Raw genomic sequence first — 26,162 nt, forward strand, 5'->3', positions numbered from 1 at the left:
ACTACTACAGAGTGAGAAATTCCCATTCTGCCGCTATCCAGTCCTGACCGTGACTGAAACTAATCACTGTCCAGGCACTGTCCAGGTGCTGTCCGAGCCTGACTGCGACTGGGAACCAGTCATCAGTTCCAGCGGTGGAAACAAAACGAAACTGAAAGGGAAAGTGCGATCGCCGTGCAAACAATCATAAGGGCATCTAACTCTGGAGAAATTTCAAGACAATACTTACCTTGCAGAGCTGTAGTGTCCCGCAGTTCTGATTCCGCCCCGCGAACGAGGGATCTTCCTTGCACCGGTGTGATGGTAGTTCCCGGGTCTTCGGCGCCACTTATCCCGAGCTTTTGTCCCCGCCGGCAAGAACACACTCAGGACAACCGGAATCTTCTGCAGCAAAGCTTTATTGCTTACTTCTCAGGAAGATCTCGACCCCAGAAAATGGAGTCCCTTATATAGCACTCAGTCATGACGTTTCAGCACCTGATGTGGCGTGACAGCTCTTGATTCGTTGCTCGCTCATCACACCACTATTACACCCCGAGAATGGGCAGTGACTAGGAGTGAGTTCACTCTCGCACTTGCGCACAAGGCTTGTTTACTAGTTTGTCACAGTGGAGGCCAGCGCCATCTTATAATGGTGATTGCTCGCGGCACGCGCACGGCTCTCCACAGCGATTGCTCGCTGCACGCTGCACGCTTTCCACAGGAAACAGAGATGATGACTGTTCTCCTACCCCCAGCTCCCAAGAGTAAGATGCACACATGAAAAATAAAAGCCATGGATCAAGTACTTCCTGTCAGTGTGATGCTGGGAGTGGTAGTGTATTGGGAGTTGATGACCTGAAGTGGTACATTCCTTATGATTGTGTCTCACTCCCCCTCTCCTCTTTCTTTCTTTTCTTCTTTCTGAAATAAATATCTGATATTGTGAAATTGTGATATTGTCCCTGGGACAAATGGAACCTCTGTAAGTTGGACATGAATCTTGGGGCGGGGTGGGGGTGGGACTACAGAAACCTGTGTCACAAAGATGATGCCCTGTGTTTGGGCACAGATGCCTTCCAGCAAAGTCAGCTGAGCTCAATTTACTGAGTTACTCTTGGGCCAGATTACCAACTGGGTGTGAGGGTCTCTGAACCACCTGGGGCACCAAGAGCATCTTCGATGTCAAGGCTTGTAACAGAAGAACCATAGCCAACATAGATATTGTATAAATCTTCTAGGAGCAAGTAAGGAAACAAACAGAAGGCCCATCAGGCATCTTTCTAGGGCTGCTATTTGGGAATGCCACAGACACGATTAGGAATCTTGGTAGAAAGCTGTAGAGGCCAGGGGGTTGGCTCAAGGGGAAAGGGTCTGCTGTGCAAGCAGAGACCGGAGTTCAGATATCTACCATGCCTGCAAAACTCAGGTGTGGGGGAAGCATTATGACCTCAGGGCTGGACTGGGAGTGGTATGGAGACAGAGAAAGAATGACACATTTACCCGCTCTATAGTTTTCAGAGTGTTTTTCCATTCTTTACATTTCCATACTCTTACCAGCATTCCTGAGAGACACAGCCCAGGCTTCTCACCCTTGCTTCACGGATATGGAAACTGCCCTCTGCTCACTTTCTAGGTTATGAAGCTAGTTGCTGAGGTGAGCCGACATTGGAACCCAGGGAAAATGCTCGATAACTTTAATCCTTTCCTTAGCTCTCTGACTTCCCAGATAAAACCTGTGGCATGTTTAGGCTGTTGGTGTTTACAACAGTCTATCATGTGTTCATGTCTCCTCAAGAATAGTTTCATACCCTATGGCTATCTCTCCCCTGAAGTCCGCTGAACTTAGACAACTGGCTTCTGGTGGCATGGCTCCAGAGGTGGCAAACTGGACACCTTGCCTCAGTACAATTATCCCTCTTACTGGGTAATGTTGGAGCTGTTTCTTTAGTACTAGCCATGAAGGAGGATGGTGAAGCCGGTGTGAGGCAGGACTGGCAGGGACTCTACACTACAGGATCTCACTATAGGAGGTTCTTCAAGGCAGAGAAGAGTGGCAGGAATTCTGAGAACCTTCACATCTGCAAGCTTGCAAGGTTTGCCTGTTAGTCTTCTGAATTTGTTCCACTGTGAGCTTTCTGACCTATCATCCCTGTTTAAGAAAAAATATTCTTTCCTTTGGGGGCTGAAAGACTTTTGAACCCAAGTGTTGTGTAGTGATTTCCTCTGAGACAAGCCCTCATCTTAGAAAGAAGTTCCTCGAGTCACAGAATGCTCTAAGGGGAGGTAAAACATTCTATTAAGGAACCAAAAAGCCCCAGGAAGTTTCTGAAACTGACCAGATACCCTAGCTCTTTCCTCCCCCAAATGTACATAAGCAGTAAGAATTGCTGAGAGGTGCTCTCAGACAAGCTGAGATGCCTGGAAGAGGTTCAGATCACATGAGCTGCCTCAAAGAGACACTTTCTAATCCATGGATGGAGCTGCCTGCAGGCTGTGCCCTGAGCTCCAGGTTCCCAGCCTTTGTGAACTGTCACTAGCTCATGCTGGCATGGGCTATTGGTGATTCACCGTTGTTGTGTCATTTCTGCTCCTATAAGTAACTCTTCATCCATATTCCTAGAAGTGACCCCAGTCTATCACCAGGCTGAGTAGAACTGTGTTCATGTCTCTTTCAAGACATATTATCACACAACACAAGGGTCACTAAAGCTATGCTGTGACTCCAGTCAGGAGTGTGGAGAGGGTAGATGGGTTTGCTTTGCAAAATTCCTAAGTTAGCTCATTAGCCTGGGCAGATATCAGAAAAGAGAATATGGCAGAAGAGGTGTGGTTTCCGCTCTATGAATAGAAACCTCTACTGAGGAGGAAGACCAGGGAGAACACAAGATTGTACACAGCATGGTGGATAAATCAATCATGGATGTTTATTGAAGGACATGAATGGAATGATCCTCTCTCTAACAGCACAGGCAAGCTAATTACAGATGTGTTTATCACATGTCTCAATGGAACTGGGAATACCATGAATCAAAGCCACTGTCAGGCAAGTGCATACTCAAAGGTCCCCTTATCAAACTCTTCGACTTCATCTTCCCATGTAGAAGAGGGCATGCTACTATATGGGTCTAACAGAATCTTGAAGCATCTGATAATGAGAAGTCCCAAGAAAATGCACAAGATGCCCACAAAGGCAAAGCCGGTCTTTTGCTCCAGAGACAGGGAGGATTCAGAGACTTCGTGGACACTCATCTTTGCTGAGGAATTGCCACAGTAGGTGCTACTCATCATTCACGGCTGCATCGCGGTGGCTCTTCAGAGTTCCTGCTGGAATCGGTTCTCTGCCTAGGTACAGAGTGAACCCAGTTTAGTTTCATCCACGTGTGGCAAATGGACAAGAAATTATAAAGGCAGTTATTTTCAAGCCTCCTTTATTTGTCAACAGTGTTTGAAGGTATCAGATATCGGTCAGAATGAAATTGGCACTAGAAATGTGTACTCCATAGCAGTAAATGCAGAATTATTAATGGACACAGAGATCCATGCCTGCATACTTTAAACAGAAAGCAAGCGTGGACATGACCATCATACCATTAGCACCTAGTGCCTTTTATTCAATGGGAGGCAGTTGCTACTGCTCTTTTGATCTGAATTTTCATCTAATTTTTCTTTCATTTTTGCACATGGAGATAATAGCACAAATAAAATGAGAATAAGCTGTTTCCACTGTTTAAAGTCCAAACTTCAAGGTCTCTCTCCAGGGCTATCTTTTAAAACGTGTTTACTTTTATTTTATGTGCACTGGTGTTTTTGGCTGCATGTATGTCTATGCAAGAGTGTCAGATCTTGGAGTTATAGACAGTTGTAAGCTGCCATGTAGGTGCTGGGATTTGAACCCTGGTCCATCTGAAACAAGAGTCAGTGCCATTAATGGCTGAGCCATCTATCCAGACCTCTCCAGGGCCATTTTGTCTGAAACAAAACCTGATTCTTTAAATGGCTGCAATATATTTTTTTGTTTCAACTCTTGTTTGCATAGCTTCTTCTCGATGATTTGTGCCGTGTGTGTGTGTGTGTGTGTGTGTGTGTGTGTGTGTGTACGCACGTGCGTGCCTGTGTAAGAGAGAATTTCTCACTCTGTAGTTCTATAGTCCAAGCAGTCCCAGAACTCATGGTAATCCCTCTGCCTCAGTTCTCCTGAATGCTGGTATTACAGGCAAGAGCCACCACACCTAGTTTAAATGTCACATTCTCAAAAATAAAAGCATATTTTAAAAATTACATGAATACAGGCAATGCCCAGAATCATACCCACAAAGAGAATAGCACAATATCTGTGGACATTAACTACCTCCCAACATCTACATTCATTTTCAAAAAACTCTAAATCGGTGGTTCTCAACCTGTGGGTCACGGCCCCTCTAGGGGTTGAAAGACTCATTCTTTCATAGAGGTCCCCTAAGACCATTGGCAATATAGGATATTTACAAAATGATTCCTAACAGTAGAAAAATTACAGTTATGAAATAGCAAAAAAAAAAAAAAAAAAAAAAACCCAAAAAACAAAAAACAACTTTATGGTTGGGGGTCACCACAACATGAGGAACTGTATTAAAGGGTGGCAGCATTAGGAAGGCTGAGGACTGCTGCGCCCTAAATAAACATAAAATCCAAGTTTAAGGTGTGTGTCCTTTGTAATTCAGCTAACTTTAAGACAGCTCGCTAGTCCTCCTTCTAACTCATTCCCGTCCCCATCCCCCTTGTCAATTATTGATATTCTAAAGCTGCAACTAAAATTTTAACAAAGTTGACTTTAAATAAAATGGAGTTCCTTGTTTATTTTCAGGAAAGCAACTGAAGGAGCTGGAGAGACGGCTCGGTGGTTAAGAGCCTTTGTGCTTGAAGAGGATGGGGTTTGAGTCCCAGCACACACACATGCCAGCTCAGATGTTTACAACCCTAGGTCCCGGGCAACTGATTCTCTCTTCTGGCCTCCAAGGGCACTAGGCATGCATCTATATATAGACATATACATGTATGAATCATCTCTATGCATAAAATAAAATAAACTTTACAAAAACACTAAGATAGATCAAGAGATGGGTGAGAATGAATGGAGAGCGTAATATGAAGGCTTGGAGTTTTCAAACTAAAAACATAGAGATAAACGCTGTATTTTATAAAGAATTAGATTACAGAAGGGCTGTATCTTCAAACTTCCAAGGACAGAGATACTCCCTACTTCTGCAGTGTTGATTGGCTGGCCTTTTGGTCAATAAAAGGGTAAAACACTTTAAAATCCCTTCGTAGAACATCTTTCCACCAAATTGTCTTAATGCCCTAGCAAATAAAAGTGTGCTTTGTATTTAAAAAATTAATTTTTAAGCTTTAGTTAAGTAATTCAGAATGATCTTGCCAAAGGCTGAGTTCTTTTGTTATTTATCTTGTAGGAAGCATGGGAAACAGGATTAAGCAATATTTTCTGCTTCTGATTTTTTTTTTTTGAAAAAAAAAGTCAAATTAATGGTGTTTGTAAGCTGCATTTAACATTTTTGGGAGTGTGTAGGTAAGAGGAGCCAATAACACCCCGTGGCTAAGAAGGGGTACTCCTCTTGCAGAGAATCAAAGATGGGTTTCCAGCTTCTATGCCAGGCAGCAACCCATACACCTGGGTAACTACAGCTCCAGGGCACCCAGTGACTTTGCCTCTGAGGGACACAGCGCCCACGTGTGTGTACTTACACACCCACACATAATTTAAGATAAAAATAAACCTCTAGAAACAGAGGGGCCGATAGCCTTGGTTTGGTGGTGGATACTACAGTGTGCCTGTAGTGCGGGACTTGTGGCCTAGCAGCTGGTAGCATCCCCAGCACTTGCTATCTTCCTTCAAGAGCTGCCTCAGCTGCAGAGAACTGCCCTACCAAGGGCGAGTTTCCTCCTGGGAAGGATGCTGTTCAGCCATGTCTAGCTCTGGCGCTCCTCATGCTGTCACTTGAGGATATTTTGGGTATGTATTGCACAACTCAGCTCCTAGCCACACCTGCTTCATTCTCTATCCTTTTCCAGGTTTGGAGCCCCAAAGCATTTCTTAATAAACATTTGGGCCACCAAACTGCCTCAGAGCCTGGTTACTGGAACAATTAACATCACAGGACCTAGAACATCTGAGCAATTTTAATGCTTTGTTCATCTTGCCATTGCGTAGGAAAGACCTAAGCAGAATCCAGTTGGGTATTTTAAAGATATCATAGAGTAAACATGTACATGAGTTCATAGCTGGTCACACGAGAAGCAAACTAGCTGACCTTGGATTAGTAATTAAGCTATAGATTCTGTTACCTATTTATTTTTAAAGATTTATTTATTTATCTTATGTATATGATTACACTGTCACTCTCTTCAGACACCAGAAGAGAGGGCATCGGATCCCCTCATTATAGATGGCTATGAGCCACCATGTAGTTGCTGGGAATTGAACTCAGGACCTCTGGAAGAGCAGTCAGTGCTCTTAACTGCTGAGTCATCTCTCCAGCCCTGACTCTGTTATTCTTAGTAAAACCTACCAAACAACTAAAATGGCAAACCAACAACAGCAACAACAACAACAACAAAATGTGTTTTCCAGAAGCAGCAATGAACCACTCAGCTCATTTGTTTGACTGAACTAAAACAAAATCCCTCCCTAGGTAGAGATACAAAAGTCCCCCTTTTGGATGTAATTTATCAGACATACGCCAAGTCATGCTTTGTTCTTAGACTCTTAGACAGTAAGTGAGTTAATGAATTAATGGAAAAAGAACCCTTTCTAAATTTGCATATCATCTTTATTCAATCAGTATCTGAACTGGAATAAATTAAGTATGTGGATGGATACAGTCTTTGAAGAATAAAGTTATTTTTTAAATCTAATTCTAAACTATCCAGAGAACTTGAAGTTTCATTTATCAGTAGTTGACATAACCAAGAGAACTTCCATTTGGTTTCAAAGCCTGGCCTTGAAGATAAGCACTACAATGCAACAGCTCAATCACTGTCCCTCCTCCTCTCTCCTATTAAACTGATTAATGTGGCACTCTCAAAAAGACACGATTCTTCATGATCAGAGATGGAAAACGGAGGTTTCTCCTACCAACTCTGTGAATTTCCCTTTATTTTCTAAGGAAACTATATCATTATCATCTTATTTTAGCACTAATCTGTACTAGAAAGTACAGATATCAATTTTATATTTGATTTCTGTGATTTTTTGTTTGTTTGTTTGTTTGCTTGCTTGCTTGCTTGCTTATAATTTCTGGTGTAGTTACCCCTTCCTTGCTGTCCAAGCCTTGGCTGTTACCCTTTGCAGGAGGAATATTGTGGGAAACTTCAAATTTTCTGAGCTGTGTGGGGATGTGAAAGGTGTGTGGATAAAGAATTTCTCAGTAAATGAAAAAGGTAACCATGACAACAAACCTAATTTGTAGTGCTCAATCTTTCTATTACTGGAACAAATACAGAAGAAATGCAGTGCTGTATTAGCAACAGACGCTGAAAAGTGACCCAAATCTTTCAGGTTGAGATTGGGAAGTCTAAAGGTTGAATGAATTTAAGGCAACATACGATTATTTTCTTACCGTTTTCATTGAAAAACAAACAAAACAAAACAAAAATGGAGACTGAAGTGCGTCAGTGCTGTCCTTGATGCAAGTTACTGGCGAACTTGGTAACAATGTGCCCTAGTGAGCATTTCACCTTTATGGAAGAGGCAGACATAATTATTTAAAAGTCCTAAGTGCACGGTGAAGACTTGACTCCATAACCTGCTTTAGATTTTATAGCCTGGAGATATGCTTTCAAAGGTGACTAAGCGTGAAAAAGCGAACAGAGTTAGTAATAAGATAACTGTTTCGCTTTTTGAAAGGAGGAGGAGGAGGAAATTATGAAATGATTCGTTAGTAGTAGTTAGTGTGACTAAGTAACATTCACTAGGTAACTGCCGGTGCTAGGCAGGCACTGAGGAGAACATGGGAGAGAGGCAACCTGTACTCTTCAGCTTTCCACTGCAGGCAAACAGCAAATCATCGACTTAAAAGAGAAAAACTTCCTTCTGGCCCTCTGATCTGGTGGTTTCAGCCATGACCCTGCTTTTGGTTCTGGAGTGTGGCTCAGTGTGGCTATTATCTTGGCAGCTGGAGGGAAGGAAGGGCCAGGGTCTCACTGTCTTCTTCAAGGTCATCTCTGCAGTGACCTAATGTTTTTCGACAAAGCCCATCTCCTCCTAAAGGCTTTACTTTTTCCCAATAACCCCGTGGCTTGGAGTCAGGCTTTAACAGATGGGTCTTTGAGGAAAAGTTCAAATAGCAACTGCTAAATTAGCCCTTTGTTAATTTGATGCTAGCATGATGAACTTGGGACTTGGGACAGCATGATTTAGTAATTTTGAAATTCATGGACCTTCTTTTATTATCTCTTTGTAAGGAAGATGTGAGATATGCCTAGTTTTGTAGTGTTTTACATATTTTCACAAGCACTGTGCTATCCTAATAAGTACCAGGCTCTGTAATCATGAAGATAGGTCTTTAGTGTAGTATCACAAAGGTCTAGCCTTACCTACATACTCTTTCATCTTTTAGAACAGTGACTAAAACAGTGACTAGGTTGAAGACATTGAAGTGATGATTACAAACTTCCACGTAAAACTTGGCTGAAATCACATGGAGCTACCAGAGTTGAGATTCAAAACAGTTCTAATGACTCAAATTCTGAGATTAGCAGAAATATTTACAAAATTCTCACATTTGAAGATAAAGGACTGAAATATGTGAACTGAAAATGAAGGAGATATCGCTTGATAATTCACATGAAATAAATATTCAAATTACCATTAATCAAAAATTCACATAAGTTGATAATATAAAGTTGATGATATAATTGACAAGCAGAGACAATCGTAACTTGAATGGGAACAAAGGATCCAGAATGGCATTGTCATGATTATACCCCAGTCAAACAGAAATGATTTAATAGGTAATCAGTATTCAAAATATTTATTGGACTGTTGTTACATGGGAGTAGATATCACCTTTCCTCTCAAATAGCTTCCAGCTAACAAGAGAGGAGAGCCATGTTCAAACAAGAATAAAGCAATTCAGTCTTCTTATGGGTAATGAAGAGGAAAGCAAATTACATTCAACATCTATTACATTTCTCTCATGCAGTAGTGACTTACACATATTTTATTTCAACAACCATATTGATTAATTTTCTTATCTTACATATTTATAAGAGATTAAAAAACAATGCTTCATGTGAGAAGCAATCAATGAAGGGCTGTATGAGTCAAGTATGTGGAAGAGGGTGTGGGTTTGAAAGCTATTCATCAAGATAGGATTTGGAACCCAGTGAAATGTAGTGGACCATGAGAAGAGACCCATCAGTGATAGCTCTGCTCTATTAAGCTTGAACAAATGTGAAAGCAACATTTTCACTAAACAGAGTAAAGAAAAGAAGAAACATTATAGACTTACAATGTAAGTGTGGTTCTCAGGTAAGGAGTCAACTCGGCTCACTTTGTGCAACATGAAATCCCTAGTAGGGCTAATACTTTGAGTATGATCATTGAGTAAAACTGGCAGAGATGAATAAAGGCATGACTGAGAGATCCCAATAGTCAGAAGTATTTGCAACCTTAAGCTTAAGAGAAGGCAATTATTAAAAGAACATTGAAGAAGGCAGTAGATACATCAGACATCTGAAGGTTAGAATTGTTCAAGGTGGATCCAGGAGAAGGTTGTTGCAAGTCCAGCAAGATGCTCTTTGCTATTACTGAGTAGTATTGAATATAGGAAAAACAAGCTACCAATAATCCATAATCCAGTTCCCCTTGCAGAAGGAAAATTACATCTCCTAGTGGACTCAGAAGAAGCGCTCAGGATCATGAATAAATCCACAATAGGAATTCAAACAGAGCTAAGAAAGTCACAATTTCTAGATGAAACATTGAAAAACTTTCTCATTTTGAAGTAAGAATGGAACAGCATTGGTAAACGAGGCCAGATATCAGAATTGTTTCACCAGTATAGGAATTTCTAGAATGTTAACAGATTGAAGGAAATGTGGTATAATGGTTAAAGAGAAGATGGAATTGGATGGCAATAAAGTTTGGCAAAACAAGTTTTATTTGCATAAAAGTAAAGGCACACAAGGATAATGCATTCAAATGTAAACATTTTCAATAATGACTTAACCAGATATTTGATTTTTTAAAGAAGAATTAAGTCAATTCATCTAATGTTTAAAGACCTGTTGTAACTTCCATTTTTAAACAAAATTTGAGTTGAGAAAGAATGATTTTGTTAATATCTTAAAAGGAAAAACTTAGAATTTAATGCTCTTTAAAAGAAAAGGTCGATCTAGTAGAATGGTTGAAAAGGAGAAACACAAAGGTCCAAAAAAGCCTACTTGTGAGACCAGCTCTGTCTACATAGGCAGATAAAGCAAACATGGAAACCCTTTGGCCTTCATCCTTGAAGCACTTGAAATACTGGTGCTTGAGGCCTAGCTTTTTTCAAAGAATTTCCCAAACTTTCATATTTTATTTGACATACAAAATGAATTCTGTGTCTCATTTCAATAGCAACCAAATCTGAAGTTTTAAAAAACATATCACTAAGTTTTCTCAGCTCTGTCCCTTTCCATTAGTATGGAGTATAATATTATATAATATATTGCTAGCAACAATGTCACAAACAAATGAAAGTCTCCAGTTACAACACTGACTACTTCATGATGAGCAAGGTCTCAAAGCCACTTTTCACCCGGGATTAAAGACACATTTTCAGAAATTGGAAGAGATAGAAAAGTACAGACTCATTAACTTCCATAGAACAGATATTGTAAAGCTAATGTCAGGAGGAAAATTATATTTTAGTACTATGTTCACTGAGACATAGAAAATGAATGAATTATGAGAGAAATAGATTACAAAGGAACAAGGCTATGAATTGATTTTTATTTTACAAAAGCCCATATGAAAACTAGCAGTTGTCAAGAGAATAAACGAATTTTTAAAAAAAGAAGTTGAATGTAAGCCAAATCCAGGTAGAATTTACTTTAAGTGTAATATACCCTGGGTTACTAACATCATCGACACTGCTCCGATTCACCATCAGCATCCCTCTATGGAATGATTGAAATACTCAAGTGTATTGTTATATGAATTCTGCCACTGATAAAAGATTGTTAATTTTGAATTAATGATTCGATACTTTGGTAGTGAGCAAGCACATTCAATGTGTCTCTTTTCTTTCATAGCAAACGTCAGATACAGGGCTCTCTAAGTCCTGATGAGTCATAGCACTGGCCCATGGCAGTACCTGTAGATATCAAAGGGCCCTATGTCATGGAGTCACTTTGTAGTTAACAACAAATAACTGACGACAACAACAACAACAACAACAACGTCCTCTGTGCTCAGTTGTTTACATCATATCATTGCCAGTAACTGACCAAAGAGAGGAGTATTTTTATACCTGCTATGCAACCTTTCGTGTTCATGAGTAAATGTGGTAGGTCTGTTTTTTCTGTGAATTATTTACTGATTAGGAGCTATCAAATTCATTTTTCAAAAAACGGTTATTTAATTGCCACAGAATAGCATGCAGTAGCAGAAGCTAATGGTAAAGTGTAGGCACCTCCTAAGAAATACACAAGAACCTCCCATGTCTTTATTTTAATCAACAGGTTTTCCTTCTTGTTTATTTATTGAGCAATAACATCACAAACATTAAATCTGAAATAGTTATACTTGGAGTGCAAGATGATTGCACTCTAATGAGAGGATACTTGTAATTTTATGAAACAAGACATGCAAACTCAAGCTTAAAAAAATCACGAGCTCTTCTGTACACAAACAACAGACCTTTCATCCAATATAAAGGTTGCTGAATCCTGTTTAAATAAGCAATAGCAGAAGGCATTACTGAGGCCACATCTGTACACAGCTATCATTTAAGAATGGATGTGTTGGAATCAAAAGAAAACCTTAAATTACAAACCCAGATGTCTTCTTCATCATGCTGAAGTGCATGCATTTTGGTTTCCTAGAGTTCCAAAACCTCGGATCTTCAAGAATCTACCCCAAAGCTCTGGAGACGTCAACCTTGAGAGATTTCCCTTAAGAGAACAACTGGCTGGCTCCTCAGACACCCATTCCTTCCAAAGCACTCGTCGATCTGAAAATTCTCAACATGTCTCACTAAAGAAGCCTAGACCATTGCTAGTGTTCTACCTTGTGTTGTCGCCAGTTGCCTTCTACATATTAAGCTGCAGGGAGCATGGAAACTTCCTACAAGACATTATGGGAGAAACATCAGCAATCTGTATACACACAACACGTTTTCTTTCTTTCTTTTTTCTTTCTTGACAGCATCAGCAGCTGCAGAGGCATTCGTTTCTTTTTAGAATTTGAGATCACCAAACCTACAAGCTCTCCCTGCCCCCCACTCGACTCTCTTGTTTCTAAAATCCAAGAGAAAAAGGACACCTTCTCCTGGGGACTGGCGCTGGAACCCTGTTGGTGAATGCTGAGGAAGGGGGAGAAAGTTACTTCGCAGGCAGCAGGGATGGATGGGCTCACCTTCCATGTTTGTTGCCATGGAGATGAATTCCAGCCAGTAGACTTGTTGGCAGGTTTGTCTGTGCTCGCCGATCTCGGTTCGTGTAAACGGCGTGTTCTGAGGACCTGCGTGGAGTCACAGGACCGTGGGTAGCGCTTTCCTGGCCTACGTGTGTAAATAATGTCTGTGTCTGGGTGAGAGACAGGACACGGGCAGCCGCGGAAGGACCCGTGCGCGAGTGTTTGCAGGAGAATGTGTGTGCATGTGTGCCTTTCTCCGATGTGACGATGTGTAAATATTTGCGAGTATGTAGATGTGAAAGCAACGAGGTGGGACGTGAGATAGGGAAGGGACTAACAGCAGCAACAGGGTCTGGTCTTCAGGTCCGTCAGAAAAAGCGGAGACCAGGGCTCGTTTTCACTCACATCGCATCCCGAAGCTTAGCAATCGGGTTCGTCACTATTTGTGCTTCCCGGGGTAGTGAGGATTTAATTAATTCATTGCGAAAATCCTTGTCTCTGTTATGTCCCCAGCTGTGCCGAAGGCATTTCGCTGTGAGTGGAAAGAGCAGTCTCGGGTTGTTAGAAGGCACTAGATTTTTATGTTTCCTTTGATCAGACAAAGGAAAAAACGGTGTGAAAAGTGCACTGGTTTAACTGAATACTGATGCGTCACTTAGTCATTTGGTGTTCATTTCCACTACCCACGCCCCCTTTTCTCCACCCCACCCCTTCCCGCAGACGCCCTGGAGCTGTCCGCAGTGCTGAAACGCTGAAGCTGACCTCTTTCCTGCTAGAAGATACTGAACTACCAGTGTGACAAAACCATTAGGTAGATGCAGTGCAGGTTTTCTAAAAAGTGGTTGACTATACACATTGTAAACAGACCGTACTGGAAGCAAAGCAGAACACGTTAAAGCAACACAGCCACCGGTCCTCTCACCTCTCCTCGAGAAGTTCCTCCACACTCATCTTTAGTATTATTAACTGCGATCATGTTTTGTCACGATTCCCAGAATCTATCCTTGGCACGCACCTGTAGATTCCCTACAAACTTAATTGCTCATCTTATGAACTATTCAGTTGTTAATATTTGAGAAAATGCAGATACAGAATTTGTACATTATCATTGCTGTTGTTATTTAGTGGAGAACATGGGTGTGACGAGATTTGACAAATTTTATGACTATCTAGAGTATTATCACTTAGGAAATTAAACAGTCTTACAAAGATGTTGCACAGAGTGTCAGCCACAAATGGAATATCTACATCATTTCGTTCAAATCCCAAAGACTATTGAGGAAGAGGAAGAGGAAAGATGATGAGAACCAGAGGGTAGACAAGAGTGAACCAGTGTTTTCTGAACAAGTCTACTGCACTCATAAAGTCTGCTTTACCCATGAACTCACACTACCGTACAAGACCTGCACAAGATCAAGCCAGTCAGCATTCTAACATGGTGTGGGGAGGGGATCATGAGCACCCACCTACTTCTGAAGGAGGAATAGACATTTCAAAGGGTGTGTCCCCTGACTGGTTGATCAAATTTCTGTGGAGAGCCTCACACCTAGGGGCAGGAGTATATGGTCAGCACAAATTGGGCTCGGTGGATTATTTTAAAAGGGAGGGCATGAAGTTGAGAGGAAGTAAGTTGACTATGGGTGGTAGACCTCAAGAGGGAGACGAATATCACATGTTCTATAAAATTCTCAAATATATAATACAAATATTTTAGAAGTCACACAAGTATATTTGGGGTTTATATAAGGCAATCTTTTGAAAAGTTGTCCCTCTTTAAGTTTAGAACTATGAAAACATCTTAAGGAGTAGCTGACTTAACAGCCTGCTGTGAAGGAATGAGGATGTCTCTTCTTCTAGTGGCATGCTCAGAGCTTCGCTGACTTCTTCAAGTGTGTTAAGGGCTATGTCCTTTCTTAATACTATGGAATAAGACAGTTGCTTGAGTTTTAATGTCATTATGACTTTCACGTTGGTGAGAGTCAGCAGATGCTAATTCGGTAGGTGTGAGGTTATGTCTCAGATTATTAATTCCTCTTGCTACAACACTCCAACTAGCAAGGCACTAAAAATATTGCATTCCAGCAATGCAGTTCCTTGTAGATTCCAAAAAAATGAGGTAATTTTCTCCCATCTACATTTTAAGATTGCTGTACTGACTAGAGAGATGACTTAGTGGTTAACAGCTCTTGCTCCCTGTGCTGGTTTAAATAAGAATGTTCCCCTCATATAGGTGGAACAACATTAGGAACTAACCAGTACCCCGGAGCTCTTGACTCAGCTGCATATGTATCAAAAGATGGCCTAGTTGGCCATCACTGGAAAGAGAGGCCCATTGGACTTGCAAACTTTATATGCCCCAGTACAGAGGAACGCCAGGGCCAAAATGTGGGAGTGGGTGGGTAGGGGAGTGGGGGGAGGGTATGGGGGACTTTTGGGATAGCATTGGAAATGTAAATGAGGAAAATACCTAATAAAAAATTAAAAAAAAAAAAAAGAATGTTCCCCTCAGATGCATGTATTTGACTACATCACAGTTGCAGTAACTGGTTTGGTAAGGATTATGAGGTGGTCTAGTTGGAACAGCTGTGTCACTGGGGGTTTGCTTTGAGATTTCAAGACTCTTTCCATTCCCATTGTCCCTGTCTCTCTGCCTCATTCTTGTGGATTAAGGCGTGAGCTTGCAGCTGCCACTTCAGCACTGTGCCTGCCAGCCTGTTGTCATACTCCCTGCTGTGACGGTCAGGGACCTGTCTGAAAGTGTGAGTACTGAATTAAGTACTTTCTTTTATAAGTTGCCTTGATCATGGTGTTGCCTAAGATCATGCATGGCTCTTATCACAGCAATAGAAAAGGAACTAAGACATTGATCTTCCAGAGGACCCCAGCTTGGTTCTCAACCACCTGATGAAACTCACAGCCCATTGTAACTTCAGTTTTAAGGGACCAGAATTCCCTTTCTGCCTCTTAGGACATCAGTACATACATGGCATACATAAATGTAGATACATGAAACACATAAATAAAAAAATAAAAATAAATCTTGAAGAGGATGCTGTTGTAAAAAAAACAAAACAAAAACAAAAAACCTAGTCTTTTTAAATAAGCCCAGAATTTACTCAAGTGAACAATTTGTTTGTACACCATTAATAAAATATTTGTGAATTAATGGCTTAATTAATTAATTTCATTCTAATTTTGGTGGTTTATGGGCCCAGATTATGTTTGACTCCTCTCTCTTTTGTGTGTGTGCATGAGCGTGCACGTGCGTGTGCGTGTGTGTGTGTGTGTGTGTGTGTTAGGGGCAAATGACCCATGGTAGATGTTTAGAGGCTAGCAGACAACTTGCAGGAGTTAGTTCTCTTTTCATGCCATCTGAGTCCTGGAGATTGACTTAGGAGGAAGCACCTGAAAATGCTGAACCATCCTGCCAGCCCATTCTGTATTTCCTCATTGTTCTCTGCAATCATTTTTTTCAAGCCTCACTGAAGGGGTCAGAACCAAGTGACATGAATCTGCTATAGACGTAATTCTCACGTTAGAAACCATTATCATGGCTAGAGATTTTAATTGTCATTTTATGACTTTCAATATGGTTCCATGGTAAATGCTCTTAATCTTAATCCTAATCTTAAACAGTTGGGTGCTAGGGTTAAGGAGATGATGGCTTAGCAATTAAAGTGTGTGCTGCAACTAACAACTGGTGCAGTAAATCTCCAACCCCAATAAGCCTGTGCAACTGCCTATAACCCCAACTTCAGGGGACCTGTTTCCTTATTCTTGTGTCTGTGCGTACTCACATAACCTCACATACACACATGCACATGCACACACAGACATACAGAAATCTTTAAAAATACCTGGATGTTACAACACATCTAATTTCCACCTTGTCTAGAAAAATGGGACAGTGTTGTTGTTTGACTATTGCCGTCCAAGTCCATACATAGATACTGCAGGCTTCTCTGGGTGGGTTTTTTTTTTTTTAAGTTTTAATGTATGTGTATGAGTGTTTCCACATGTATGAATTTGTATCATTTGCATGCTTGGGGCCCACAGAGGTTGAAAGAGAGCATGGGATCCCCTGGAATTGGACGTGTAAATGGTTGTAAACCACTATGTGGGTGCTGAGAAGCAAGCCCAGGCCTTTGCAAGGGAGACACGTGCTGCTGACTGCTGAGCTGTCTCTCCAGCCCCCTGGCTTTCTATTTTTAAAAATCCATACATCATTTAATATAGTGCTTCCAGTTAGTGCTTTGGAACTGATGCCAAAAGAAAGCTTTAACTGTAAATTAGGTTTGTCGTTAGTCTGCACATGACCTTGACCTTTTCAAGCCACATGGAAGGCGGTGATGCTCTCAAATGTCTGTAAGGTGGACCATCCAGGAGCGTGTGACGGATTAAAAGTCCATTATGTTCCACTGCTTTTGCTAGATGCTGGGATCCAGAGATAAATTAGATGTGTTTTCTGTCCTTGGGGAGATTTGTCATTGTAAAGCAGTGTAGAAATGTCTACCAAGTTATACTGCTACAGAAATTAACATACTACATATATTTTACTTTCCATTGCAAAAGGACCATTGAAGAAATGCACATTGCAATGAACACATGCTCTTCAAATTCTTGCACAACTTCCATAGAAACTACTGAGAGAAACGAGACTCACAACGGCCTTCTAAAGTGATGAGGCTCACCCATGCTTTCAAAGCCTATGATCTACTATCAGAACTAAAAACCACGTATGTGATTGACATTGTAGAACCCCAGATAAAATCGTCTTTAACATGCCTTGGTGCTATACTGGCTCTATCTACAAATATCCTATTGGGAGGACTCTTAAGTTACACAAACTGCTTGATTTCTTTATAGAGTTGCTATTAGATATTAGTTGTTATATTAATGATCTATCTATCTATCTAATTAGCAGCTAGTCAACATGTCACCTACTACTTTTTCTTTAAGAGGTTGAGCACTTTAGAAACCTTGAACATTTCCCAAGAAGTATTGCTTGCAATGGAATTCTCATCCCACTCCTTATTTCATTCATACCAGAGTAGGTAGAGTGCTTTTTTCCTCTTTGAGAATGGCCACGTTTATTGCTTTTTTTTTTTTTTTTTTTTTTGCTTCTCAGTGATACCACAGTCAAATTAATAATTAAAAGTTAGGTCATAGGTTCTTTTTTTCTTTTCTCTATTTGGGTACTTGTTTTTTTTTTTTTTCAAATGTTCTTAATTTCATTTTTTTTAAAATTTAGATTATAGTCACTTGTAAAAATAATCTTGTAAAATCAGAAATAGAGTAAATAGATGAATGTCATTCACTCACAGCCGAAAGGATGACTGTTAGGTGAATGTGTATGACTGCTTTATGTATCTGTTTACATTTATTTTAATGGAATATTGAAAGATAGGAAACAATATAACCTAATTATTATGGAGATAAAAATATAAATTATAACAACTAAGCATTAAGATGGCAGAAAAGAATTTCAATGGATATAATTTATAAATTAGCTTAACTTCTAAGAACAACCTATTCTATTTTTTCTTTTAGATCCTAATATTGTTTTTTTTTATTACAAGATCTTTTAATTGAGTTAGGGATCAGAAGCATTAATTTCTTGTGTGTGTATGTATGTGTGCATATATATGTGTGTGTGTGTGTGTGCATACCACTGGTGTCTTCATTACTTTCTACTATTACTACTACTATTATTATTTTAAATATATATTTATTTGTTTTGTGTATATGAGTACAGTGTAGCTGCCTTTAGACACACCAGAAGAGGGAACTGTATGCATTACAGATGGTTGTGAGCCACCATGTAGTTGCTGGGAGTTGAACTCAGGACCTCTGGAAGACCAGTCAGTGCTCTTACCCTCTGAGCCATCTCTCCAGCCCTATTTTATTATTATTATTATTATTTTTTTTATGATGATGATCTCCTATTAGCCTGGAGCTCAGACTCAGTTTGACTGACTGGCCAATGTGCTTCAGGGAGCCTCCCAACTCCACTCCTCAGGACTGAAGCTATAGACAGGAGCTATCAATTTCTGCTTTGACATGTCTACTGAGGACGAGAACTCCGACCTTCATGTTTGCATAGCAGGCAGTACCTTGCGACTGAGCCATCTCCCCGTGAACCCTGGAGGTGTTCATATCTACCTGCCGTGTAAGACTATGTGGAAGTTGTGAGAACGTAGAAAGCACAGCAGCCAGCCTCACTCCGGAAGGTATAGAAAGATCGTGTTACAATGAAATATAAAGCCAGACTTCAGTAACTCAGCCTAGGACCCTTCCCAGAGGATGGTTGGCTTGCCTGAAGACTCTTCACAGGAGACTTTTGCTCTCAAGTCTTTTATAGTGGGATAATTTCCTAAAGTCACAATAAAGCCAAAATGGTGCTTTCTTCTTTTCTGAGGAATCGGCGTCTTGTCTGGTTGGTGGTTAACTGAGGTAGAATCATCTAATGTGACTGGTACCCTTATTGAATAGTACAATTGACTCAAACATTAGTAACACAATTACTATGTGGAAGAAAAAAGTGTAGACTAATTTTTGTATAATTACTTTATTAGAGTAACTTAGTTTTCCATTTAAAATTTGAACCTAGTAATTTTAGAATATATTTAGACAATTATTTGTATTTTGAAGTTGATTGCTTTTAAACACATTCCTCTATCACTCCTGAATGTCATTTTTTGCCTTTGCGCTCCACGGTTATTTTAATCTTTTTGGAGGGAGGGGTAGGGATGCTTTTGAAATCTTAGTAAGAAATATGTTACCTCTCCAAAAGAGACACAACTGCAGATTTTCTGCTCTCAGTGCAGCACGTCCTGTACTCCCTAGAGATCCCAGGAGCATTCCAGGAGCCCATTCAAAAGCCTCTGTGACAAACTAGAGCAGGGGCTCCTTCGTCCCCAGTGTGCAGTTGGGTAAAGAGAGCTTTGAAGTTCTTTCTTTTTTCTTTTGCTTTTTCCCCCTCTGTTTTGTAAAATCATAGTTTGCCTCCTTTCTTTTCACCTTAAAGCTTCCCACCCCCACCCCACCCGCGGGTCATTTTATCACCTTCCATCTCAGGACTAGTGGGTGCTGAATGTGCTAAAATGGGATGGGAGAGTTTGGTAATGGGATGATTGGACCGAATTAGGAGATGACTGTTTTGGACTTTGTCAACAGTGAGGAAATGGCCTGAGTGGACTGAGAGGAGACTCACGCTGATGGTAGTCCAGCATGGATAATGACCTTATGCTGACCTGTTTGATGAGTCTCATTGGCAACGTAACATTTTACTAGAAAAATTTTTGCAAAGAGAGCTGTACCTGATGTTTCAGCTCTGAGTGATTATTAACATGAGGTTTCATTTAATTGGTTTTAATTTTACTCTTCACATGCCTCTATGGTTTCATTTAAACCAGAACTTAAGCCCTTAAATAGAATATGCTACTTTCACCGGGTGGATTTCTGAGTTCGAGGCCAGCCTGGTCTACAGAGTGAGTTCCAGGACAGCCAGGACTGCACAGAGAAACCCTGTCTCAAAAAAAAAAAAAAAAAAAAAAGAAAAGAAAAGAAAAGAAAAAAGAAAAAAAGAATATGCTACTTTCAGCCCAGTCTCCACAAACTTTTAAGCTGGACAATATAATACATAGGAACTAACTTACATTATTTCAAAATAAGTCCTTTTCTTCCTGTTACAGTATACAATTCTATAATATCAGTTCATCAATAAATAACTGACAAGTGAGGATGTCAACAGATTGAGGGAAATTGTTGTTTTATACTTGCTTTTCTCTGTATGTTTTGACTACCAAGTGAAAACCAAATAGCTAAGTCCACGTGCACAGCTGGACTGGGCAAGCTCTGAGATAGTGATCTGTTGCCCAGGGCACATTCACGAACTCCCCCTTTCCCCTTGGCTCATCTGGACTGCCTGGGCTATCTTGAACATTCCTATCTAGTGATTTTTTTTTTCCTGATCATTTTTTCATAACTCAATCTTCCCTTGTATTCTCCCTGTTATTTTTGTTCTTAGTCAAATATGTGAAGTCTAAATATATCATAAAGTACATTTGGTTTCCCCTGCTTCAGTTATGCTATCATTTGCCTTAGGCTTATAGATGACTTTGTAGTGGTTTTGACAAGTGGCTTGGAAATTGCACTGTGTATGACCTGTGACTAGTCAACATCGTCCTCATCCTTCCAACTTCACCTCCTTCAAAAATCCCTTTCCAGGTGCTTTCCAACCTCAATTCTGCCAATGAAGAGCAGTGTTGCAAGTTTCCCAGTAAGCAGAGGAGAAAGTATTTGTCCCAGCAGCTGCTGCAGGTAACTTGGTGGGTGTGGTGGTTTTGACTAGGAATGGCCCCATAGACTTATGTGTGCGTGAATGTCTAGCCCATAGGAAGTGGCACTGTTAGGAGAGGTAGCATTGTTGGAGGAAGTGTGGAAGTGTGCCTCAGTCTCTTCCTGCTGCTTGTTGAACTGTAGAACTCTCAGCTCCTTCTCCAGCACCAGCTCTGCCTTCAAGCTGTTATGCTTCTCACCATGATGATAGTGGACTCGACCTCTGAACTGTAAGCAGCCCCAGTGGAATGTTTTTCTTTATGAGTGCTGGGGTCATGGTGTCTCTTTGCAGCAATAGGAACCCTAAGACAGTGGGTCTGAGCACCAGCACCCTAGGTGTCTCCAGGCCTTCACAGCTCACAGAGACCAATACTGGTAGTTCCTCCTGATTTTTGCCCTTCCTAATTGTTTTAAACTCTAACAGTAACTCAACTTCTGTTCTTCCAGCCAAAGCGGTTGTCATGAAAGCATAAAGGTCTCTGCATGAGGCCTCTCCTCCTATAAAATATCTAAAGGATGAATCAGAAACTTTGCTTTTTTTTTCCCACCTGAAACAGAAATGAAAACAATGGAAATACATGCTATCAAGTTTATTTCTATTCACAATAATAGATTCCATATATCTTAACACACTTAAGCTGTGAACAAAATCCATTGACGTGAAATAGATTTAGTCTACTCTTCTGTAACGTATTAGGATAAGAAAAAAAATCACATTTGGAACACAGCTTCTTTGTGTTCTCAGAAAACACTTCCCAGAAGATTTCACCTCAGCGATGCTGGTCCCTTCTTAATCACTGCTAATTTCTTAGCTCCAGCTAACCAGCCTCAATTGTCCCAGTAGTCCTTCCTAGTTTTCACTCTTTAGCCAGAGCCACATGGCTGAAGCTGCCAAGGTCTGCTGCTTTCTGTGGCTGGAACATGGCTCCGCTTACTCTATTAACAGCTTTCTATTTTCCAACTCTCCACCTAAGCTTGGCTTTTCTGGAACTTGCTCTATAGGTTGACTTGAACTCAGAGATCTGCATGGCTCTGTCTTCTGTAATGCTGGGATTAAAGGCGTGCACCACCATGCCTGGAATTAAGCTTTTCTTCACCTAGAACCTGCTTTGTCCCTGGGTGGCCTTGAATTTAGAGATCTGTTTGGCTTTGTCTCCTGGGATTAAAGATCTATACCAGCATGCCTGGATCTAAATTTAGCTGGGTAGGATCTTGCCCCCAAAATCCCTTCATCTGTTATCTTCCAGAATATAGGATTCAGTTCCATTTCACTTCCTGGTGCCCCTTTAATACTTGAACAATATATTTTATATTTTTCCTTTCTAAGCTTGCTATGCTTGTTCAAAAGGCTCTCCATGAGACTTAACCAGAGAACAAAGTCTTTGTTGGGCTTTTTTGAGACTTCCTTTGTCAATGCAATTAATATGAATCTCTTTACCTTAGACTCAGGTAGACTCTTCACACAAGGGCAAAAAGAAGCCACATTCTTCAACAAAGTACCACAAAAACTGTCTCTAGGTCACATTGTGAAATTCTTCTCCACTGAAATCTCTCCGGCATGGTCTGCACAGTTCAGATCATTTCATATTCCTACTAGGTTAGCCCACTAAGCCCCATTTAAAGCATCCCACTGCTTTGCAAGGTCTCAAAATCCATATTCCTCCAAACAAAAGCATGGTCAGGCCTATCACAGTAATACTACAGTCCCTGGTACCCACTTCTGTCTTAGTTAAGGATTTACTGCTATGAACAGACACCATTACCAAGGCAACTCTTATAAGGACAACATTTAATTGGGGCTGGTTTATAGGTTCAGAGGTTCAGTCCATTATCATCAAGGTGGGAGCATGGCAGAATCCAGGCAGGCGTGGTGCAGAAGGAGCTGAGAGCTCTACATCTTCATCTGAAAGGCTGCTAGTGAAATACTGATTTCCAGGCAGCTAAACCCACACCTGCAGTGACACACCTACTCCAACAAGGCCATACTTTCTAGCAGTGCCACTCTTTGGGCCAAGCACATACAGACAATCACAAGTAGTTATCGTTATCGTGTATTTCCTATCAGGAAAGAAGATGAAGATGGTTGGTTTCATTTGTTATCCTCTCTATCAGCTTTTAAGGATTATCTTCAAATACTCAAGCAGCACAGGGATTGGTCCTGGCAACTTGTCATTCTAAAAACTTTACTTTCTGTCCCAAATACTGTAATTAAAGCTTGAAAACAGAGCCAAGCGGTGGTGGTGCACGCCTTTAATCCCAGCAGTTGGGAGGCAGAGGCAGGTGGATTTCTGAGTTCAAGGCCAGCCTTGAACTCCAGAGTGAGTTTCCAGGACAGCCAGGGCTGACAGAGAAACCCTGTCTCAAAAAACCAAACCAAACCAAAAAACGTAAACCAAACCAAAACAAAACCAAAGCTTGAGAACAATACTGTAATAATATAAATATTTCAATTAAAGACGACATCTAATACAAGGTAATTAATTTCCTTGGTACTCTTTAGAGTTTGGTTGCCAAACTGAGGACAGATAAATCTCTGTGCCTTTGGATGGAGGAAGCTGAATTCTTCCGTGTCCTAAGGAGAGGGAGTATGCCTTTCTGACAAGGGGAAGTGGGCAGGGCTCCCAGCAATCTAGTCTGGTTTGGCTTGGAGTTATTGAGTGACCAAGGTACAGGCAGGGTGACTTAAGCGAAGGAAGTAGAAAGTGGTTGAAATGTTTCTATTACCCAGTAATAAACACCTATATTTTCATTAGAGAAGGAACTGCAAACAGAGAAGTGCACAGTACTATGGAATATACTGTGTTAGACAGGAGCTCCACCACTGAGAAATAGCCTTAGACCTGTAAACTCTTTTTCAAGCTCCAAATAGCAAAGAACACTTACTAAGCGTTTCTCAACTCAGCCATTTCATTTGTCATGTCTCTAGGATGTACCCTGGGTACTTCATTTTCTTAAAAAGATTAAGAAGGCCCATCTGGTTACTGTTACTAGCAGGTGATAATAAAGGACAAAGTATGTTAAGGTAACAGTATGATAATAAGGTGGTGTTAAGCTATTAACAGAAAAGACTGGGTTTTGGAGTTACATTTCTAATATGTAAGAAGGCTTCCTTCCCTCTCTCACACATACATGCAGATATACATTCCAATTTTTAAAAAGAAAACTAAGTGGTCCTTTGACTTTCTTCCAGCAATATTATATTAGTTTATTTTCTATTGCTGTGATAAATCACCATGACCAAGGCAACTGACAGAGGAAAGAGTTTCTTTGGTTTTACAGTTGCAGAGGGATAGGCGCAGTCATGCTGGGGAGGCGTGGCAGCAGGCAGCTGGCATTTGGAGCAGCAAACTGAGAGCGGGTATCTTGCAGGAAGCAGAGACACACTTGATTGTGTTCATACAAAGTGAACTGGGAATGGCATGCATCTTTAAACGCTCAAAGCCTACCCCTAGTGACATACTTCCTCCAAAAGGCTACATCTCCTAAGACTCTCAAGGCAGCACTGCCAACTAGGTTCTAAGTGGGGTCCACGTGTTCAAAGCACTACAAATATATTTTGTGTAATTGTGGAGGATAACGATTTTGCAGTAGGAACCATGGGGGAGGGTGGGGGACACTTCATCTGTTACCTAAGAGTTTTTCAATGTGCACACATAAGCTGGAAAAAAAAAATCCCAGTGAGGGGATTAAATTCTCCTTTGTCGATTTTGCTATCCTTAAATATGCTGTCAACAGCATGAAGAAGGAAAGGGTCATCTCCTCTAGGAGCCCCTCAGTGACCCTCAGTTATGATAACCCTTAGCTCTTTATGAATTCACAAGATCGGGGCTAAAGGGTAGGCAGAGAGCCATTTATCTTAGGCACACAATTTAAATCCTGCTTGGTTGTGGGTTGTCCTGATACTGTTTGTATTCTGATGTTAATTCTGCTTCCTCCAGAGGGGTTGCCCCCAAGAAGCTTGGATCAAGTACTCAGGTTCACTCATGCGAACCTTCTCCTCATTTTAACTGTCAATAAAGGCTAGAGCCTGTTTTTGGGCAGTGGTGGGATAGGCGGACCAGGAGATCTCTGAGAATGGGCACAAGTAGGGAAGAGGGAGGACAAGAGGAGGAGAGAAGAAGGAAGACAGTGAGGACATAGCCATGTTGGAGCAGAACCACATGGCCAGGAGAAACCACAAGTAGCAAGGGGTCTTATAGCTGGGGAATAAGCTAGTATACTACCCAATCTAGACTTATATCTTATACAATAACTGGATTGCATGGTTTTTTTTTTTTTTTTTTTTTTTTTTTTACATAGTCTTATTGGGGTTGGAAATTCCAAAACACTGCCCCCCAAAGCTCAGTCATTAAGAATAGCTCTTTTAATGGGATATTTAAATTGGCATACTCTGGAGTATGGGTAAGTCTCGTGTGTGTGTTTAATTAAATTGTGCTTTTAGCTCGATTACAGCTCTCGAATAGTGCTGTTTCCCAAAGTCCTCCTCCAGCGGAGCTCTAGTGTCCCTTCCGAACCTTCTATTATGGTTTGGTCACGATGAACTCTTGAAAAGTGTTGAAATGTGAAAAAGGTTTTTGCAGGAATCTACTAGTCCAGGACTGTCAGATCGAGTTTTTTTTTTTTTTTTTTTTTTTTTTTTTTGGTGAAATTCAATGGTAACAAAAGAATACATGGAATAATGAATACTTTGAAATCTGGGGTTGGGTTGGGGTGGGGTGGGTTAATCTGGTTTCTCCTTGACTGAAACCCCAGGGGAGCCTTAAGAGATAGACTGTGATACTGTAGCGCTTGGCCCTAGACGAAGTGTTTTCTTTACATCTGTACCCTGCAGGGAAGGAACTGCTGTCTTTACCTGAAGAGAAGTGGAGAACTGAAATGCCTCAGCCGAGGAGAAAGCCTGATTGTCTCCGCCACATTCCAGCACCTGTCTGCTAACTGCAACCATTAGGCCCCAGGGGAGACAGTACAGAAACACAAATCAAACATATCTGTGGTGTTTAGGACACTATGTGGGTAGAGCACCAAAAAGCAGAATTTTGTAGATCAATCTCATCTCTAATAAAGTGTGTCTGCCCTATGCTGTTCACTTTTTTTTTTTAAGAAGGAAACGTTTGAGGTCTTTGCATTCTTTTCAACTGAAAAAGGCCATTTTAGTGTGAAGTGTAATTATGACACTCAGTCTTGTATAAGACTTCTTTTAAAACAATTATTATTTTTTTCATGT

General features: G+C 40.8%; 2 protein-coding genes across 4 annotated transcripts; one reads left to right on the forward strand and one right to left on the reverse strand.

Moving 5' to 3' along the window:
• Nucleotides 1-2,892: 2,892 nt before the first annotated feature.
• Ctxn2 (cortexin 2) lies at nt 2,893-12,682 on the reverse strand. Of its 3 annotated transcripts, none has more exons than XM_029474353.1 (2): nt 12,599-12,682; nt 2,893-3,324 (listed from the first exon to the last, which is right to left on the reverse strand). In XM_029474353.1, the coding sequence occupies exon 2, from the start codon at nt 3,268-3,270 to the stop codon at nt 3,022-3,024; it is 249 nt and encodes an 82-aa protein (XP_029330213.1). In that variant the 5' UTR covers nt 3,271-3,324; nt 12,599-12,682; the 3' UTR covers nt 2,893-3,021. The 3 variants fall into 3 exon arrangements, with proteins under 3 accessions (XP_029330213.1, XP_029330214.1, XP_021012758.1); XM_029474354.1 differs by lacking the exon at nt 12,599-12,682 and adding an exon at nt 12,251-12,521; XM_021157099.2 differs by lacking the exon at nt 12,599-12,682 and adding an exon at nt 12,018-12,242.
• LOC147005823 (uncharacterized) lies at nt 12,543-25,900 on the forward strand. The gene is made up of 4 exons (XM_085829310.1): nt 12,543-12,723; nt 15,269-15,357; nt 20,828-20,920; nt 25,770-25,900. Exons 1-4 carry the CDS (start codon nt 12,543-12,545, stop codon nt 25,884-25,886), a joined length of 480 nt encoding a protein of 159 aa, XP_085685436.1. The 3' UTR covers nt 25,887-25,900.
• The last annotated feature ends 262 nt before the right edge of the window (nt 25,901-26,162 follow it).

The sequence above is a fragment of the Mus caroli genome, unplaced genomic scaffold, assembly GCF_978045245.1.
Source record: "Mus caroli unplaced genomic scaffold, Mus_caroli_1 scaffold_2, whole genome shotgun sequence".
Classification (NCBI taxonomy): domain Eukaryota; kingdom Metazoa; phylum Chordata; class Mammalia; order Rodentia; family Muridae; genus Mus; species Mus caroli.